Here is a 21450-nt window from a genome sequence, read left to right on the forward strand (position 1 = left end):
TATGACTCCATGCGTCTCCAGGTCGACAAAAACTTCACGATCATTGAAAACCATGCTGTGAACAAACCAGTCCACGTCACCTCAGGACTGTAAGAACGGACCACGAGCCCCTGATCCTTCCACAGAGGCGGAGTCCGGCTGCAGTGAGGAGGGGACGGCGGCTCTATAAAGGGTGCTCGGATGGACGGAGCCCACAGACTGGTGCTTGAAGGGACCCAGGATGGCTCACAATGGGACAGTGGAGAACGGGACGTCCAGCCTGACGCCGGCTTTTCCTCAGCCCGTCAAAGTGCAGGAGGTCCGGCACACCGAGGTGAGGATGAGACGTCTCCGGAGTGATCCCTTCAGAGGACCGGTTCTCAAGATTGTTGCGATTCACAGATCTTCGTCAACAACGAGTGGCTGACGTCCAGCAGAGGACGGACGTTTGCCACCTACAACCCTGCCACCGGGGTCAAGATTTGCGACGTCCAGGAGGCCGACAAGGTATAGAACCGAGTCTCTTTACTCAGACACGTGTTTGGAGCATCAGTGGGTAGAAAGTAGTCACAACGAAATCTTTAAGTAAAAAAAAACAACATAAATAAGAAGATTTGACTAACATCTCTTCAACTATAATGTACTGACATGTTTAAGCCGGTTTTTAGATTAAGAATCAAGAGGTTGTCGACAGTGATTTAAACTGAAATTATAATATAAAACCTGATGTGTTTAATACATGAAACATCTTTGTGGTTATATTCTTGTTCATATTTAAAATAAATCTACTAAACAGCAGTTATTTCATTTAAAATAAACTGGGGGAAAATAGATAAATATATCCCTAAGTAGTCTGTTTCAAATATATCTTACTTTATACATGGATTTATGCAAAAATACAGGTGGTGGTGGATAAATAGACGGATGTGAATCCTGGTTCAGCAGCTCCAGCGTCATCTTCTTCTTCTTCTTAATGATAATAAATCTACTAAAAACACTAAATAAACCCCAAAAAGACGTATGCTTGTTGTAAAACGATGCTTTTAAATGACATAATCTTTAGTATCTAACTTTTAACAACTGATCCACAGAGTTATTAAGACAAAATCAGACCATTTTTATTGTCAGAATTATGGAAAAACGGGGATAAACAAAAAAAAAAGGAAACTTTTGTTGTGTGGATGAATTATAAAATACAATACATTTAATATAAATACAATAAAATAAAATGACTCTAACAATAACTTTGTAACTAAGTAAGTTATTTGTATTTATAGAGCGCTTTTCCAGACCAGGGTCACAAAGCGCCTAAACAATAAAAACAATATTCAATAAAATATATACTTTAAAAGTCAAGATAAAACTGATAATACAACACAGGAGTTCCAGAAAATCAAGGAAACTTTGGTCAAACTAAAAGCTTTAATCATTGTATCCATGATGTCAATGTATATTGTTATTTTTAGTTCTATTATTGCTAAAAACAAAAGTAATTTTAATTGTATCTACGACATATTAATACAATACATTATTTTCAGTTTTAGTCATTAATATGTTCAGAACTATCTTTACATAGATCTCGATCTTACTTAATTGACTAATTAGTTAGTGGAACAATGACATTAATCTAAATTATATCATTTTAAGTCAAGTTATTGTTTTATAATGTGCATAGATTTTGGAAATAATACTGTGAATCTTCCACTTAAAACGTATTAAATGCAATTAAAATAACAGCTCAACCACCGACTATTATTTATTTTTATATTAATATAATCTTTATAATGTAACATGTATGTCGACAAATACTAGATTTATTATAATGACTTTTTTGGAAATACATGAATCTAATACTGTAAAAATAATGTTGATAAAACATATATATCAAGTTAAATATGAGCTAAAGTAAAGACGTCGTTGACATTTGCATCCGAGCTTTGCATCCTTTTATCGTATCGTTGACTCTTATTGTTGTCCAGATATAAATGTTTTGTGAGGTTCGCCTCGAAAATCAACCTGTCAATGAAATTAATAGAAACAAAGAGATGATCGTGGAATAGAATTGGGCCGTTTTTGGTTGTTATAACAACTTTCTTTAAACATATTGGGTTTCGTTGTATGTAAAGAAAACATCTTTCGGTATTGATGGTAAAGTAGAATCTGACGAAGGTTCTGATCGCGTCCACAGGACGACGTGAACAAAGCAGTAGCAGCAGCTAAAGCCGCTCGACAAAGAGGGTCTGTGTGGAGGAGGATGGACGCGTCCAGCAGAGGGAGGATGTTGCACAAACTGGCCGACCTGATGGAGAGAGACCGGACGCTGCTGGCGGTCAGTGACCATAGACTTAAAGACTTTACAGGTCAACGTATGATCAACTCTCCTGACATGTAGTAAATGTTCTTTCTCTACAAGACACAGTAAGTCCCTCATCATGACCATGTTTTCAACTTATTACTTTATAAAGTTCATCTGAAATCTGGGCGAACGAGAGGTTACGAGAGTCCATTATGACGTAATAATGGCTTCACTCCTCCTCCAGCCAGCTGTGATCACTCCCCGCTTTGTTTATACAATGAGTCACATCCATCCCTTGTGGTATCCTTCATGGGATACCACAAGGGTCTACATTGGGATACCACAAACAAATTTGTTTTCCAGGCTTTCGGGTCATCTTGACCCAGAGGCAACACAAGGGATACCACAAACACATTTCTTTTCAGGCTTTTGGGTCATCTTGATCCAGAGGCAACACAAGGGATACCACAGACACATTTTTTACCAGGCTTTCGGGTCATCTTGATCCAGAGGCAACACAAGGGATACCACAGACACATTTTTTACCAGGCTTTCGGGTCATCTTGATCCAGAGGCAACACAAGGGATACCACAGACACATTTGTGTCCAGGCTTTCGGGTCACTTTGACCCAGAGGCAACACAAGGGATACCAAAAAACACACTTGTTCCCAGGCTTTCGGGTCATCTTGATCCAGAGGCAACACAAGGGATACGACAAACACATTTGGTCCCAGGCTTTCGGGTCATCTTGACCCAGAGGCAACTTCTTTCATAATAATGAAAAAACTTCAACACAAACTTGTGTAGTTTTAATATATTTTAATCAGACGTCGAGAGAGTATTTGATCAATTACGATTAACGCTGTTAAATAAAATGAACAAACACATTTGTAAAAGTATTACTTGTCGCTGAGAGTCCGTGATCTTCTTAGAAACTCTTGACAGACGACGGCGTGACATCATGGCCACGCCCTTGCTGTCCACGGCTGGACGTTCCTCTCGCGCTGTGTCAGAGACAGAAAAATCCCCACAATGCCCTCTGTTCCTCTGCCAGCTCGTGGCCGGGACACGTATCTGTGCAGATGTTCAGCGAAGACACATCGCATGTGATGCATAATTGTAAACACAACACGACAAATGAGGACCAGACACTCGACAACCGACGCATCACAACTCGCTGCTGTGGTTTTGACTTCGGCCCGGGAGAGGAATGTAAGAAGAGAGTTGGTCTTAGAATTACAAAAATGGGAGAAAACAACTAAAAATTTAAGTTGAAATCCAGGAAAAATGGACGAAATTTAATTCGATTTGTGTCGTTGTTAAATATCCCAGGTTGAGGTTTTTGTTGGACTTTAAAAAACTGGATTTGTTGCTCTAAGATGGGGGGCAGGAGCAGAGTAGAGGGGATCATATGATTCTATGTTTGTGTTTTTTCCTTCGATCTATACTCTTTATATTTGCACTTTGTTATCTCTTTGCACTTTGTTCTTCGATATTGACTTGATTAATCCTTCTGGAGATCTTGGGAAATTGGGTTTCCAGTTTGGTTCAGCAAGTTTCATAAAAACAAAGCAAGATCAAAGAGCAAACAAAAGAACAAAGTGCAAACAAAAGAATAAAGTGCAAGGGATGACAAAGTGCAAACATAAAGAACAAGGATCATGGGAAATAACTCTCGTTAATTCTTGCTTCTATGAAACATCTGTAGATTCTATCGTCTCCTGGAACTGGAAATGTAATTTCCCGAAGGAGTGGATTAATAAAGTCGATCTAATCTAATCTAATATATCGTAGACGGTTAAAAAATATATGTAATAACAGGATATATGTTTAAAATGTTCCCTTCAGGTCAGACGACATAACTTCTTTCAGCCAAAAAAACATATTTTCAAATTTTCTTCATTCATTATTAACTACAAATGAAACTACATTAGTTTAGTGCATTTATTTAACGTATATGAAAACACTTATCTGGACAATATTGTTGGAAAAATATCATAAAATGTCTTGATATCTGGACATAAATTCAAATACTGTATTTATTATCAGCATTTAAAAAGACTAATAAGATAAAATGGCGCAAGAAACAACAGTCTATAGTGGAAGAATAGATTCACATTAAGTTTTAACCGTTTGAAACGTAGTCACTGACTCATAAAATCAGGCGAAAATAAGAATTATTATGTTTATTTAAAGGTATATTTGCGTAGTCTGAACTTTGAACGCTGTGTACTGATGTACAAGCAATATTTTTCAATTTTTGTTTTTCTTTCCTGTTATTTTTCAGTAGTTTTAATACCATAAATAAACTGCACTGAACTGGCAGGAAAAAAGGGGTTTTATGATCCTCTGATTAAACTCGCTCGAACACCGTCATACTGTTGTTTATTTATTTTATTTTCACGCTACATCACAGAATAACAACCTTCCTGGCGTCACATCCCGACTACAACGATGTGTGTGACAGAGAAGTTTCCTCGTAAAGTATTACAACATTTGTTGCTACTCTTGTAATATCTGATTCGTTAAGCCCAGTAGCGAAGCCGGGGAAGTTATGTCTTACAATAAAAAATGACCTCACTGGTCATTTGTATTTTCACCCAAAAGTGTTGAGCGCTCGAGGCTACATTTATGTGCTTGTAAAGGAAATTTCTGAACTTATTTCTACGGAAAAAATAAAATAAAAAACTCTATCCAAACAGCTGATTAAAGTATTTTCCACGTCTGATCCAAGATCAAGGAGATCAAGCATCAGTAACTACCAGGTCAGGCTAGGGGGCGCCGTTCAGTTTATATGTGCAAAACTAACTTTACTTTTTTACTTTTTAACTTGCAACTCATTATCTTAAATTCAACTTTATAAATAAAGAAATTACTTTACTTTATGAATTATATTATAATAGAAGCCTTCCCGCTCTAGTAGAAGAACTCACATTCCTTCCGATCCTTAAAACTCTTCACTGGCTGCCAGTTTCTTTCAGGATCAACTTTAAAATTCTGGTTCTTACTTTCAGATCTATTCATGGTCAGACCTTCCATCAGTGATCTGATCCAGACTTACACCCCAGCTCGGGCTCTGAGGTCTGTGGATCAGAATCTACTGATGGTTCCTGAACACAGTTCAGGACCAGAGGAGAGAAATCCTTCCAGACTGTTGCTCCTAAGCTTTGGAACCATCTCTGTGTTTGATGATCTACTGACTCCTTCAAGAAACATCTGTGTTTGATGATCTACTGACTCCTTCAAGAAACATCTGTGTTTGATGATCTACTGACTCCTTCAAGAAACAACTCTGTGTTTGATGATCTACTGACTCCTTCAAGAAACATCTGTGTTTGATGATCTACTGACTCCTTCAAGAAACATCTGTGTTTGATGATCTACTGACTCCTTCAAGAAACATCTGTGTTTGATGATCTACTGACTCCTTCAAGAAACATCTCTGTGTTTGATGATCTACTGACTCCTTCAAGAAACATCTGTGTTTGATGATCTACTGACTCCTTCAAGAAACATCTTAAGACACTGTTATTCGTTCAGGCTTTTCCTTGATTCTCTGAGACTCCTGTGTTTGTCTCGATGTTATCTTGATCTTTTAAGTATATATTTTATTGAGTATTGTTTTGATTTGTTTAAGCGCTTTGTGACCCTGGTCTGTAAAAGTGCTCTACTAATATAAATAACCTACTTACTTAATCATCAGAATAAAGGACACTATTGTAAATCCTTGTAACGACTAACCAAACTAAACAACTTTCTCTCTTCATGTCTTCAGACTCTGGAGTCCATCGACACAGGGAAGCCCTTCCTGCAGTCCTACTTCATAGACCTGGAAGGAAGCATCAAAACTCTGAGGTACTTCGCTGGTTGGACGGACAAGATCCACGGCAAGAGTCTTCCTGTCGGTGAGTGACGACGGCGTCGGTTTATCCGGTTTAACGTATATTTATTTAACAGTTAATGATGCATTATTTCATATTAATGCTGACTTGATAACAGACACAGGACACAACAATTCATTTTTAGATCATCCATCCCATCACTTGATTGATGGACAGGACAGCCAATCAGAACACTTGTCCTGACTGATCTAAATTTTCCAAATCATTCCTTCAGTGCAAGTCTTTAGCGTAAACTCAGGGTTTGACAAAAATATACATTAATTGTATTATTGCTGAAAAAATCCATAAATCGATATATATGGATATCTCCTCCTTTATCTTTAGACTTAGATTGTATCACCTTGTCCTTTCTCTTTATTTCTCTTGGTTCCTGTGCTTATTTTTATTTTTATGAATAATTGCTGTATTGCTGTGTCTAATTGGGAAAAAACAATTAGACACAGAACAATAAAGTTCTACCTAACCTAACATTTTATATTTCAAATAAAGTCCTTGAGTAAAATAAAATAATAAAGTTATTTATTTATTTATCATCAAGGGAAATCTTTCATCCAGTGAGATCTCAGTGATGACTGAGGACGAGAGGATACTTTCAAAGCTGATTTTTGGACCCACTTTCTGTTCCATTCATTTCTACAAAAGAGACTAAAGAGATATCCCTGAATTTCAGTGTCCCCTTAAAATCTGTCCGAAAAATTATACGATGTATCGAAATACAGCATATCGTGAGCAGAATATATAGTAGTATTCGGGTATTGCTACAACTCTAGCTCTAACAAAAGCTTTTCAAGGTACTTCAACATACAATGTAAATGTAAAGAGTTCTCTTTCACATGAACATGTTACTCTTCATTTGACTAGAAGTTTTAGCGTTACTAGGTGGTTAGAGCTCAGAAGTGGTTAGAACACGACGTCCTCGTCGTTCCACTCGAGCTCGTCCTGAGTCATGGAAGTCCTAACTGGATAATCAAAGACTCTGGAGACGCGACGAGTCTTTAGTTGCGGGTGGTACGATCTCCAGCCGACGCTTCCCCCTCCTGTCACATCAGGTCAAAGCATCTCCTCCACCTCTGAGGCTCGCAGACAAAACATGTGGCCTTTTTCTTTCCTCACGATTAGATCCCAATGGCTCTATTAGGAGGCGACAAAGGAGGAGGAAGAGATGGGGATCAGCGAGGTGCGACAGTTAGCGGAGGATTAGCCGCGCCTTGTCGACTCAAGTTCTTTAATCTCCATGTTTACGTGGTGGAGCTGACTCCTGGAGAGACCCAGAGATCAGATCTGGACCCTTCTTTCTAAGGGGTCTAGTGATAAGTCTAACAATGGTTTTAATGCCCTTTGACGAACGAGCTTCCTCCGAAATCTCTTTATCTTACGATTATCTTTAGTACGTCGTCCACTGCATTTCTTACATTCTTACAGTTTAAGTCTTGGCATTTATGTTTAACAAATCTTTATAACATCACTGTAGCTCAGACTCTATGAATGTTCTCATGGTTAGACTGTTTACTAAGTAAGTAAGTAATTATTTCTAAAGCACAGTTAAAATACATACTTTAAAGGCCAAGATATCATAGAAACAAACACAACAGCAACAAGATAATTTAGAAAAAGCTCAAATAAAAGTGTCTTCAGATGTTTCTTGAAGGAGTCAGTAGATCATCAAACACAGATGTTTCTTGAAGGAGTCAGTAGATCATCAAACACAGATGTTTCTTGAAGGAGTCAGTAGATCATCAAACACAGATGTTTCTTGAAGGAGTCAGTAGATCATCAAACACAGATGTTTCTTGAAGGAGTCAGTAGATCATCAAACACAGATGTTTCTTGAAGGAGTCAGTAGATCATCAAACACAGATGTTTCTTGAAGGAGTCAGTAGATCATCAAACACAGAGATGTTTCTTGAAGGAGTCAGTAGATCATCAAACACAGATGTTTCTTGAAGGAGTCAGTAGATCATCAAACACAGATGTTTCTTGAAGGAGTCAGTAGATCATCAAACACAGAGATGGTTCCAAAGCTTAGGAGCAACAGTCTGGAAGGATTTCTCTCCTCTGGTCCTGAACCGTGTTCAGGAACCATCAGTAGATTCTGATCCACAGACCTCAGAGCCCGAGCTGGGGTGTAAGTCTGGATCAGATCATGAAGGTCTGACCATGAATAGATCTGAAAGTAAGAATTTTAAAGTTGATCCTGAAAGAAACTGGAAGCCAGTGAAGAGTTTTAAGGATCGGAGAAATGTGAGTTCTTCTACTAGAGCGGCTCAGAATTCTCTCAGAAGAATTTTGTATCAACTGCAGGCGAGACAGATCCTTCTTGTTTAGACACCAAAATAAACTGTTACAATAGTCTAAACGACACACATGGATTTTCAGCTCTAGATCGTGTTGTGACATAATTTTCCTAAGTTTAGAGAGTTTTCTCAGTTGAAAAAGTTTTTGGTCAGTTTTTTGCAGTGTTGAATTAGAGACATGTCTTTGTCAAATGACAGACTGGCCTAAGTCACACTTTACTACTGACGTGTCTGTGAGCAAGACAGTTGGTTCTCATTCATTCAAAGTCAGACGCTGAGCTATTACTTGTCAGTGGATGAACTGATTCCCCAAGAGGATCAACTTGGCAGCTGCTGTCTTTGATATACTATGTACTATTTAAAAGCTAATAAACAATATTATAAAGCTTTTAGCAGAGTGACTCTTTACAGACAGAGTACTATAGTCTACATCCGTCTTGAGTAACTGGTCCAGATGGTTATAGTGAGAGACTTATCTTTGTGAAAATGGTTGCTTTGTTCTTTAAAGTAGGATTATGAAAGGAAAATGGTAGATATTCTTCTTATTCTAAAGTATGTTATACTAATTCTCAGCAGCTATCCTTCTGTTTCAAAGTTATATTATTATATGTTTTCTCTCCTTCAGGACGGAGAATATTGTGTAAACTTCAGGTCCTGGAGAAATCAGGTTAATAGTGAGTTCTGAGAGAGAAAAGAGTCAAACCCAGGTTCAGGTCATGGTTGGCGATGGATGGATGGATAGATGGATAGATGGATAGATGGGTGGATAGAAAATAATAAAGACTAAGGATACAAATATTAACATGGAATATCATCATCTTTTCTCTTCACTTCTGCCCCCAAAACTCAGAATTAAACAATCTATTAACACAAACAAACGAATGAGTCCCTGAGTCTATTAGTGTTGCATCATGGGAGGAGCATTAGACAGAATGTAGATCAGGAGAATAAGAAGTGACCGACGATACTGACGTGTTTGTCAAACGAATCAAAGAATTGTTGCAGACGATCAGAGAAGATTCACGCTCACAAAATACCAAAATGTCGTAAATGACAAAAGTATCATTTTCTGTATTGTGTCTAAAATAGAGACTACGTCTCTCATTTATATTTTTGGTAAACCTTGTTTAGAAAAGCTCAATATAATTGAAGCTCAACTTGAACACTGTGTAATAACCCCTGCTTGTCTGAAGGCCAGTGTCGTGATAATTATATTAAATGAATCGTTCATCAAATCCCACCACATGGATCATTGCGGGTCTTCACCAGCGCCACAAAAGAACCGGACCTTCCCTCGCAAGTACACGCTGCTGTATAAAAACCTTCAATAACGTGACCTCATTACTTAGTGATCCCGCACTTTGGCAATAACATGTTGTTGATTCAATTAAAAACTCCAGGAATTTCTCTTTACAAATCCAGCCTTTTCATTTCACCTCTTGTTACGAACCCGTTCCTGACGGAGCAACAGATGGTTTCGAGATGGACGGCGGGTTCGCTCGTTTGTTTTTCAGCGCCGGGATATTTGTATTTATTTATTTTAACAAGGGCGTTTACGAACGCTTTACTGCAGTGTATCGGGTTCGGGCGAACCCCGAGAGTTAAGGAAGTTTACGCGGTTTAGTGGCTCGAGATCATGACGCTCTTGATGTTTGTGATTGGAGGAACAAAGAGTCATTTGAGGCGTGCGGTCGTAATGTTTCGCTGATCACAGAAGAGTTTTGTGATTCTCCTCAGGTTTCCCTCTTATATAATCACCATCCAGTGGCAGCGTTTTCACTTCTGTCGTCTCTGTTGCAGATGAAAACTTCATGTGTTTGACCAAACACGAGCCCGTCGGAGTGTGCGGCGCCATCATCCCAGTGAGTCCATCTGGCTTTATTTACCCTGATATATAATGTGGATTCATGTCATACTCTTTGTACTGCATAGTTCAGTGGAGAGAATCTATATCTGAGTGTTTCTGAGATTCACTCACCGTCACTCGAATATCTTTCAAATAAACTGGTTATTTAGCTTTTCCATGCATTTCTATGAAGTGTGTACTGGACTGGGTCGATCATAGCAAAATGCTAGTTTAAAGTATTTTTTTTATATGTTAACGATAGAATTTTGGTGGATTTTTGGTAAAACATCGAGCCTTCATCAATCCAAGAATTCTACACCTCCAAGGACTCGTTCTATAAACAAAGCGGGCGTGATTACAGCTGCCTGGAGGAGGAGTGAAGCCATTATTACGTCATAATGGACTCTTGTAACCTCTCGTTCGCCCAGATTTCAGAGCAACTTTATAAAGTAATAAGTTGAAAACATGGTCATGATGAGGGACTTACTGTGTCTTGGAGAGAAAAACATTTACTACATAACAGGAGAGTTTGAGTTTATTTATTTGACCTTCTCTTTTCTTCTCCCTCCTGAGTAAATATCTGTTCAGCGTCTTTGTTCTTCAAAAGCCATATTTGCGGTTGATTTCAAGTTGGTTCATGTCACTCCTCTTTAATTCAATCCTCTTTATCTGAGTGGAAACTTGTAATCTAGAGCAGCATCAGTATCTTCAAATAGTTTGTACTAATACACACACGGAACTGAACATTTTGAGTATTTTTCCATGGGTGTACCTGCATGTCCCTATAATTACTACTAAGAAACAAAACAATGGGTTCAGGATTCTGTTGAAAATTACGTATCATGACTTTTAGAGCAAAACATTTTTTAAAAATGACTTCTTTACAGACGGATTTCTTATCTCATGCCGACAGATGATGGACTTATGATGTCTGACCTGCTCCATGAGAATATACTGTATTTGTACAAGTGACGGCTCTACACGTAAACAGAAAGCGTAGTTGAGAATAATTCCCAGATTAATTTTCGCTGTCGTTTAACCGTAGTCGCCACTTTGTCCTGCCAACTAAACCCAGGTGAAGACAAACCTGCTCTCCTCGCATCGTTCCTGTCAATCTGAAGGAATTACTTGGACACGAGAGCGAAACTCTAAATGTAACGGAAACCTTATCTTAATACCAGCTCTCCCCCCCCAAAAAAACAAGACCTGCTCTCTTCAAATCCCCGCCGGGCGATTGTTGCGAGAACACAGGGCTCCGGTTCCCGCCCGCTCAGATCTTCTTTTACACAAATAAAAGCATTTTTTTTCCCCTCTCTTGATAACAAGATAATCTGATTTAAGGTGGGGTCGTGTTTGCTGCGTTACCATCTTGTATTGCAAGATTCTTCCAGACATGAGGGTATAATTTTCGACATCTTGACAGAAGGCATTCAGTTTTTTTTGTTTTTATCTTCGGAGCCTATAACCTCCAGTGTTGCCGAGGCAACAAGGGAACAACACGCCTGTTGTTTGACATGAGAGATTATATCATAAAAGTGAAATTTATACCGAAGGATGTGGTGCAATTACAGCTGGCGCTCGCACAACATGACTCATTGTCAGAAGGAAAATAGAAAACTTTATACCGTCCACCATAATGGGTGCGAGTCTTTCCAAAGCGTTGTAAAAAATTTAACAATGCCCAAACAATAAACATGCGGCGCTCACATGTGATGCCGTCTAATTTGGGTTTGAGTGCCCAATTACGTTGGTCCAATCGGAGGGAAATCGATGACGGCGTAGGAGGAGTGCTGTGTGAATCCTTTATCTATCTTTCATCATCTCAAGATGTTCTTCTCTCCAGTGGAACTTCCCTCTGCTGATGTTCATGTGGAAGATCGCGCCGGCCCTGAGCTGTGGCAACACCCTGGTCATCAAGCCGGCGGAGCAGACCCCCCTGAGCGCCCTCCACGTGGGGTCGCTCATCAAAGAGGTGGGACTTTAGGTCGAGGCGGGTAGATTGAGAACCTAATGAATCCTTCTCCAAACTCGTGGCTCGTGTCGTTGGAATCGCATCACAGCGTTTTCATTTCTGTGTTCCAGTGACACAATCGATGACGAACAGATGTGTTTTTGTTGTTTTTTTATATTTTTTAGGCAGAGTTCCCTCCTGGAGTCGTTAATATTGTCCCCGGGTTCGGACCCATCGCTGGAGCCGCCATCGCCGATCACATGGATGTCGATAAAGTTGCGTTCACCGGGTCGACAGAGGTTCGTCGGTCGTTTCGTTATAATTATTTTGTTTATTATCTGTAAATGTGACTCGACGAGTTGTATTTTGAATCTAACTATTATCACTATGTTTTTACGTCATCATACCTACTCCTTATTTTACATTTTTGCAAATCATTTGGCTCTGGAGTCATTCGATAAATCAGGAACAATTCACATTTGGACTTTTTGACTCGTCATCTTGTGATCAAGCGCTTGTGTTATTTGTAAATTGCCACTTTAACCCTTGTGTTACCTCAGGGTCAAAGTGAACCAAAAAAGAAATGAGTTTGAGGTATCCCTTGTGTCATATCTGGGTCAAGGTCAACAACCTCCTCGGCTTCCATAGATACATACATATGCAGTGATGGAGGTCAGTCACCTTGACCCAGAGACAACACAAGGGATACCAAAAACACATTTTTGTTCGGGCCTTTGGGTCACCTTGACCCTGAGATAACACAAGGGATACCACAAACAAATTTGTGTTCAGGCCTTTGGGTCACCTTGACCCTGAGATAACACAAGGGATACCACAAACACAGTTTTGTTCGGGCCTTTGGGTCACCTTGACCCTGAGACAACACAAGGGTTAAATACGTTTTGTCCACGTTATTGGTCAAGATTGGTCCAGATCCAGGTGCAGGGTTTATACTTTTGTTTTTTATTGTTTTTATGTCCACTCCAGTTACAGAAGACAAGTCAAATATTTCTTGAAACATGCTTCAGTTTTTACACATTATGCATTTACTCTGTTGTTGTTTTTTTTGCATTAATAACTTAATAAGTAATAGTAAAGATAAGATTCAACTCATTTTCTACTCGCCCTCATGTCGACTAAGAGTTGGGATTAATTTCAGAGTAATCTGTTCTTTTTAGAGTTATAGACAAACATGTTTGTTTATTTTTGTGTAGCAACTGGGCCTCAGTTGTCTTCGTCTTCATCTTCGTCCAAAAAGACACTTAAAAACATTCAAATGCCTTCATACCGCTCGTCTGTAATGTCCATCTTGGATTGAAGAAGAACATGAGAAGAATTGTTTAAAAACAACTTTGGAAAGTCTATATTTAAGTTTTTTGTAGCAGAAGCTAAAGGCTAACATGCTACATTGTCAGGAAAATTGTCAGGAAAAACGCAGGGTAATTATAACAACGGCTTACAGTGTCTCATGTTTAGGCTTGAATCCAAGATGGACGTTACAGACGAGCAGTATTTGGATGTTTTTAAGTGTCTTTTTGGACGAAGATGAAGACGAAGACAACTGAGCTCCAGTCGCTACATTAAAATGAACAAACATTTTTGTCTATAACTCTAAAAAGAACAGATTACTCTGAAAATTATCCCAACATAAGTTGACATGAGGGCGAGTAGAACATGAGTGAAATTTGAACTAACACTTTAACTACATTTGTGACATATAGAGTTTATTTTCAAACGTTAGCATGTTAGCATGTCGCGTGCTTCCATTGAGTTCAATAATTCGTTTCAGTTTTTTTTATATTTATTCGAACACAACGATAACAAATGACAAGATTGAAACACGTTTAACTTAATTACGAGTTCAATCTAAGAGCTGATCTATAGATATTTTCCATTATGACTAACGTCAGCAGCTTTGACATGTTTTAGTCTTTCTTTTACTCTCATGACATTTAGTGTCTCGTTACACACCATTGTCCTCGATAGTCCAGAGCGATCCCGTCATATCTTCCACAGCTCTGAGAAGTTGCATCACTGCTTCATCTCCTTCCAAACCTGACCCGAGTCGCTGGGCTTTACCCGACAGGTCGGGCAGACGATCCAGAGCGCGGCGGCCAGGAGTAACCTGAAGAGAGTGACCCTGGAGCTGGGCGGCAAGAACCCCTGCATCGTGTTCGCCGACTGCGACCGTGAGTCCTTCGTGTTTCCTTCTCCAACAAAAGGACGTGATGTCGTCTGGCTCGGCGTCGCGAGGCTGATTCAGAGCCGATAGAGTTTCTCTATTTAGCTGAAGGCTCCGCTCGGAACAAAAGCTTTTTTTTTTTATTTATGGAAACCCGATCTCCATCACGACTTGACTTTCATGTGTCATCGTCAGTCAGAGACGTGGAATGTTAGTGTTAATAAAACAACCTGCGGCTATTATTATTAACCTTCTCCAAACACATGAGCGCATTAGATGTTCCACAACAGGAGACTTGAACGTATGACGACAGCTCAGGGAAATACAATGAAGTCGACATCGATCCAACTTCAGTATTGATACGTGGAACTTGTCCAAGACATGGTGTGTCACAAATCGTGCACTTCTGCACTTTTATTTAATATTTTGAGTGCACAAGTGCGTCACGATTAGCACTCAAATGGCAAGAAAATCGAGTGTGTATCGATGGACACTTTCCACCCTCAACGTTTTTATTTGTTCAGGCTTTTCCTTGATTTTCTGGAACTCCTGTTGTGTTATCAGTTTTATCTTGACCTTTAAAGTATATACTTTATTGAATATTGTTTTGATTGTTCAAGCGCTTTGTGACCCTGGTCTGGAAAAGCGCTATATAAATACAAATTACTTACTTACTTACATCTTAGTGACGTAGATGAAGCTAAACTGAAGCTAAACTGAAGCTAAAGTGAAGCTAAACTGAAGCTAAACTGAAGCTACGTCACTGACGACACGTCTTCGGAGCAGATACTGACGTAAATGTCTCGAGAAAACATGCATTTTACCACAAAAACAACACAACAACAGTAGTAACACAATGAAACACAACTGAATAACTTGTTTCAATTGTATAAAAGTGTCGAGTGTCAGTGATAGTGTTTCGAAGACTGGTTGATCAGTGATAAAAAGTAGTAGAAGAAGAAGCTGTCGAGTCATTTCCTGTTAGTGTGTAGCAGCAGAGTTTGATTTCAGACAGTACTACACTGCCGAAATATATGCACTGAGGAAGTAAGGGCACTGTCTTACAGTGTACTGTAAAGAAGTGCGCTTAGAGAAGTGCACGATTTGAGACAGAGCAATAGACGTTACAAAATATAGATCTGTGATGTCACCAGTTTGTTACTGAACCATAGTTTTGAGGCAAATCTGCCATGGCGGCCATCTTGGAAATGCGGTGTTTACTGATTATGTAATGCATTAAAGGTCAACTAATGTCAAACCCGAGTCTTCCTCTCCAAGACACAGTAAGTTCCTCATCATGACCATGTTTTCAACTTATTACTCTATAAAGTTGATCTGAAATCTGGGCGAACGAGAGGTTACGAGAGTCCATTATGACGTCATAATGGCTTCACTCCTCCTCCAGCCAGCTGTCATCACACCCCGCTTTGTTTATACAACGAGTCCCTTGGAGGTGGAAACTTCCGGGATCGATGTGACAAACCTTCTTGTTTGACCAATCACAGCAGAGTGGGTGTGGTTATGGTCAAGAAGAGTTGATCTCCAGAAAGTGTTTTCAGTGGGCGGAGCTTAAGATAACCATCTAACGTCAATCATTGAAAGTGTGTTTGCGATGATTTCTCCTCGTATGTCCTGCAGTGATTCTGACTGGACGTCTGCTCCTACAGTGCAGCTGGCGGTGGAGGAAACTCAAAAGGGAGCGTTTTACAACCAGGGTCAGTGCTGCACGGCCGCCTCGCGCGTCTTCGTCCACGAGAGCATCCACGACGAGTTCCTTCGTCTCAGTGTCGAGGAAGCGAAGAAGATCACAGTCGGAGATCCACTGGATCCCAGGACGTCCCATGGACCGCAGGTACCAGATGGTTTCACACACACACACCACTGTTTTTATACTTGGTTCATCGTTCTCTATTCGTGTGCTTTTGAAATCTCAACATGTATAAGAAAATAAATCATAGACAATAGACTGTGTGCGCTCTGGAAGTGCTCGCAATATTTACTTCTCGGTTTATACCGCCTGTTATACTTTAAACGTCTGCCACAAACGAGTGTAAAATATAGACTTATTGAAGTACTTTTAGAAGAACTTTAGAGAAGTATTTGGATGTTTTTAAGTGTCTTTTTGGACGAAGATGAAGACGAAGACAACTGAGCTCCAGTCGCTACATTAAAATGAACAAACATTTTTGTCTATAACTCTAAGAAGAACAAATTACTCTGAAAATAATCCCAACATAAGTTGACATGAGGGTGAGTAAAAAATTAGTGAAGTTTAAATTTTGGAATTTTGCGATTTTTATTCATACAAGATGATATAAAGTCAGAACTTTATGTTATTTATTATTTAAATAAATGATCAATGGAGACAAGAACGAGCTTAAGACTGAAGAACTTTCTCTGAACCTCTTCGTCACACATCAATGATGCGTTCAATGACAAGACGTTCACTACGGTGCGTTCAACAACACTGTATTATTTCAATAAAATATGAACCACAGAAAACATCTTTCTATAGATTGAAAAAGTTGCAAGAACGAAGAGAAGCGTCTGTGGAGCCAAGAAGATATACATTCTACTTTTTGTGAAGATTTTATTTTATATTATTACTTCTTTGTTTCTGCACTTACTTATTATAGTTGTTTATTTTATGCATTATTCATTACAGTTGTTATTGTTGTAAGTTCATGGGTTTCTGTGATCAACAGTAAAAAAGTTACTTTTGTGTGTGTTATCTCTGGGTCAAGATGACCCGATGGCCCGAAAACAAATGTGTTTGTGTTTCCCCCTGACCCAGAGACAACACAAGGGATACCACACACATATTTGTTTTCAGGCCTTTGGGTCACCATGACCCAGAGACAACACAAGGGATACCACACACACGTTTATTTTCGGGCCTTTGGGGTCACCTTGACCCAGAGACAACACAAGGGATACCACACACACATTTATTTTCGGGCCTTCGGGTCACCATGACCCAGAGACAACACAAGTGATACCACACACACGTTTATTTTCGGGCCTTTGGGGTCACCTTGACCCAGAGACAATACAAGTGATACCACACACACGTTTATTTTCGGGCCTTTGGGGTCACCTTGACCCAGAGACAATACAAGTGATACCACACACACGTTTATTTTCGGGCCTTTGGGGTCACCTTGACCCAGAGACAACACAAGGGATACCACACACACATTTGTTATCGGGCCTGCGGGTCACCATGACCCAGAGACAACACAAGGGATACAACAGACACATTTGTTTTCGGGCCTTCGGGTCACCACGACCCAGAGACAACACAAGGGATACAACAAACACATTTGTTTTCGGTCCTCGGCAGGAAATAGTCAAAAATCAGTATCTATCTGTATCCCTCATTTATTTAGTTTGATTTGTATTTGTTTGTTACATTTATTTTTCTTACCTTTTGTCTGAATTGATTAATAACACTCTCTTACAAAAACGACTTTCCTTAGTAACAAGTTACCTTGAAAGTAATGAGTAACGTATAGTAACTGAAAGAAGTAACAAGTTACCTTGAAAGTAATGAGTAACGTATAGTAACTGAGTTGCTTTTGAAAGAAGTAACTAGTAACTGTAGCGAAGAACAAATGACTTCATATCGTTGACGAACGTTTCTGATCCTCGTAGATCGACCAACAGCAGTTTGACAAGATCATGAACTTGATAGAAAGTGGGAAGAAAGAAGGCGCCAGGCTGGAGTGTGGAGGGTCTTCAGTGGGCGAGAAGACCCTCTTCATTCAACCCACCATCTTCTCCGGGGTCAAAGATCACATGCGTATCGCCAAAGAAGAGGTGAGTTCACGTCACAGCCGTTGGAATAGATTTTAAAGGCTGACACCTGGTGGAGACGAGGAAGACTTGCATTTTTGACGTATTTAGAGGATATTGTCGGAAATTTGGAAAAAGTATACATTAAAAAAACACTTAAATCATAATGTACGAGATAGCGACGCAGCTCATCGAAAACGTGCCTGAAGTCCACATTGGTTTATAGAAATAAGGTGTTAATGTGTTTTTTTTGTCATTTAACTTAAATTATTTTACTGTACATTTACAAACATGTCTGTATTGTATTATTACCATGTAGGGGTTTTACAAAATATCGATACAGGGATATATCTCAATGTTTTTCTCACAATACTGTATTTTCGACAGACCTGGATTTATTATTTTTTCCTTTCAAATCATATTTTATGGTTTACTATAATTATCTTATAGTTTACAGTTTAATAAAGTGTGTTTAAATTACAATAATTTGATTTTTCATTTACAATTAACATGAAAAATAGTTGCAGCGTTTGTTCATTTTTGTGTTGCAATTAAACTTCTGGCCACAAGATGGCAGCAGTCCTTATGTCCAATGCCGCTAAAGGAACAATTAAACCCTCAAGGTCCCAGTTATGACTGAGGACAAGAGGATACAGTGACTCCAGCAGCTTTTTAAAGATGGTGTTTGTAGATTTTATTGGTTTAAAACAAATGAAAGCAGTTACGACTTGTGGTCTGTAAATTCTGCGACACCAGGGTCAAGTACTCGACAATACTGCACATATATACTTGTTACTTCAGTATCACGATATATCGTTGTCCCTGTATCGTGATACGTCAACAGATTCTTGACAATACTCTCTACTTCTATGTGCCTCTTGATTCATGAAAAAAAAACATTAGGACCACTCTGAAAATGATTTATATATATTACTACACAAAGTATATGGTGGAAGTACCTCTGAGTCTCTATCTACCTCACTTTGCATCATTGCCAGCTCAGCCTGGTCTTTAAATCTAGCATGAAAGCAAATATAAAAAAATCAATTTACAAGTAAACATTGGCATTAAACTGCTAAAAAAATCATTCATTGTCGTCCGTCTCTCACTTTAGCATCAGTTGCTAACTTGACTTCTTCTGAAGGTTAGTTTTAAATATATAATACACAATGTAGTGTATGTATAATATACTCTGTTTTATTATTAGAATCAAATCTAAACTCAAATTAGTTATATTTGTTCATTAGGTCAAATTAATTGTGATTTATTGAGGTTTTTAAATTGTACTTCATCCTAATTTGAAGGAATGAATATTTCAACTCGAGTCGATGGATAGTTTTTCATGGACTTGCTTCTCAGACGACTCGTCTCAACGATATAGTTTTGTATTTAGTTTTGTGTTCGAATAAAGAAAAAAGAAAAGATTCAAGTTTTGTTCATTTTTGTTGTTGATCTTTTCAGATCTTTGGTCCGGTCTTGTGTATCTTCACGTTCCAGAGCCAGCAGGAGGTCATAACCCGAGCCAACGACTCCCAGTACGGCCTGGTGTCGGCGGTCTTTACCTCCAGCGTGGATCGAGCTCTGACCGTGTCTTCAGCGCTGGACACTGGCAGCGTCTGGTGAGTACTGACCTCTCGTGCACTTGCGTACTTCACTCTGTGACCTCTCGTGCACTTGTGTACTTCACTCTGTGACCTCTCGTGCACTTGTGTACTTCACGGTGTGACCTCTCGTACACTTGTGTACTTCACGGTGTTCTCCTCGTGCACTTGTGTACTTCACGGTGTGACCTCTCGTGCACTTGTGTACTTCACGGTGTGACCTCTCGTGCACTTGTGTACTTCACGGTGTGACCTCTCGTACACTTGTGTACTTCACGGTGTTCTCCTCGTGCACTTGTGTACTTCACGGTGTGACCTCTCGTGCACTTGTGTACTTCACGGTGTGACCTCTCGTACACTTGTGTACTTCACGGTGTGACCTCTCGTGCACTTGTGTACTTCACTCTGTGACCTCTCGTACACTTGTGTACTTCACGGTGTGACCTCTCGTGCACTTGTGTACTTCACGGTTTGACCTCTCGTGCACTTGTGTACTTCACGGTTTGACCTCTCGTGCACTTACGTACTTCACGGTGTGACCTCTCTTACACTTACGTACTTCACGGTGTGACCTTTTGTACACTTGCGTACTTCACGTTGTGACCCCTCATACACTTACGTACTTCACGATGTGACCCCTCATACACTTGTGTCCTTAACGGTTTGACCTCTCGTGCACTTGTGTACTTCACGGTTTGACCTCTCGTGCACTTACGTACTTCACGGTGTGACCTCTCTTACACTTACGTACTTCACGGTGTGACCTTTTGTACACTTCACGGTGTGACCTCTCGTACACTTATGTACTTCACGGTGTGACCCCTCGTACACTTGTGTACTTCACGGTGTTCCTTCAATGGTCGTGTGTTCAGGGTCAACTGCTACAACGCCCTCCACGCTCAGAGCCCCTTCGGAGGATACAAGATGTCGGGGAACGGACGAGAGCTGTAAGAAAACGAATCCATAAATACAGTTTGATAAAATCAACTTTTATTTATTTTGTACTTGTGCTCCCTCTAGTGGCGAGTACGCGCTGGCGGAGTACACGGAGGTGAAGGCAGTGACCATCAAACTGAGCGAAACACTGTGAGGAGATGCTTCCTGGAGTTTACATGTATTTTTTAAATGGTCATATATATATATATCTATATATAGATATATATATACTGTTTTTTCAAGAACTATAAACTAACATAGTTAGTGTCGACGCGGCCACTTTGTAAAAAAAAATGCAGTTTAGACCTGAGACGATGATGTTTTTTATGCTTGGTAATGATGTTTTTGTAAACTTTTGGTCAATTTTCGGCACCCGGGGACAAAAATCTGCACTATTTAAAAAACATTTCACCTCACCCTTCTTGACGTTGAGCAGCAGCAGTTCTACTTCATGTATGCGAGACCCTCCGGCCTGGCCTCGCATTCATTCGTAGAACGTGGTTACGTAAGGTAACCCGGGGGTTTCTACTTGGAGCCTCTTCATCTCTGAAGGAGTTTAAGACCTGGTTCTGATCGACAGTTGGATGGATTAGATCATCTTTAGTGATCCCTCTGGAGGTTTGCATTCGGGAAATTGTTTGACGATAGATTCACGAAACAAGAACA

General features: G+C 39.6%; 1 protein-coding gene across 1 annotated transcript; it reads left to right on the forward strand.

Annotated features, from left to right (window-relative positions):
* Positions 1-214: 214 nt before the first annotated feature.
* On the forward strand, positions 215-21071 carry aldh1a3 (aldehyde dehydrogenase 1 family, member A3). The gene is made up of 13 exons (XM_087782223.1): positions 215-313; positions 382-486; positions 2168-2308; positions 6053-6182; positions 10274-10335; positions 12163-12291; positions 12456-12569; positions 14357-14459; positions 16120-16304; positions 18107-18271; positions 19709-19866; positions 20721-20795; positions 20869-21071. Exons 1-13 carry the CDS (start codon positions 221-223, stop codon positions 20936-20938), a joined length of 1530 nt encoding a protein of 509 aa, XP_087638349.1. The 5' UTR covers positions 215-220; the 3' UTR covers positions 20939-21071.
* The last annotated feature ends 379 nt before the right edge of the window (positions 21072-21450 follow it).

The sequence above is a fragment of the Callionymus lyra genome, chromosome 2, assembly GCF_982586985.1.
Source record: "Callionymus lyra chromosome 2, fCalLyr1.hap1.1, whole genome shotgun sequence".
NCBI lineage: Eukaryota > Metazoa > Chordata > Actinopteri > Syngnathiformes > Callionymidae > Callionymus > Callionymus lyra.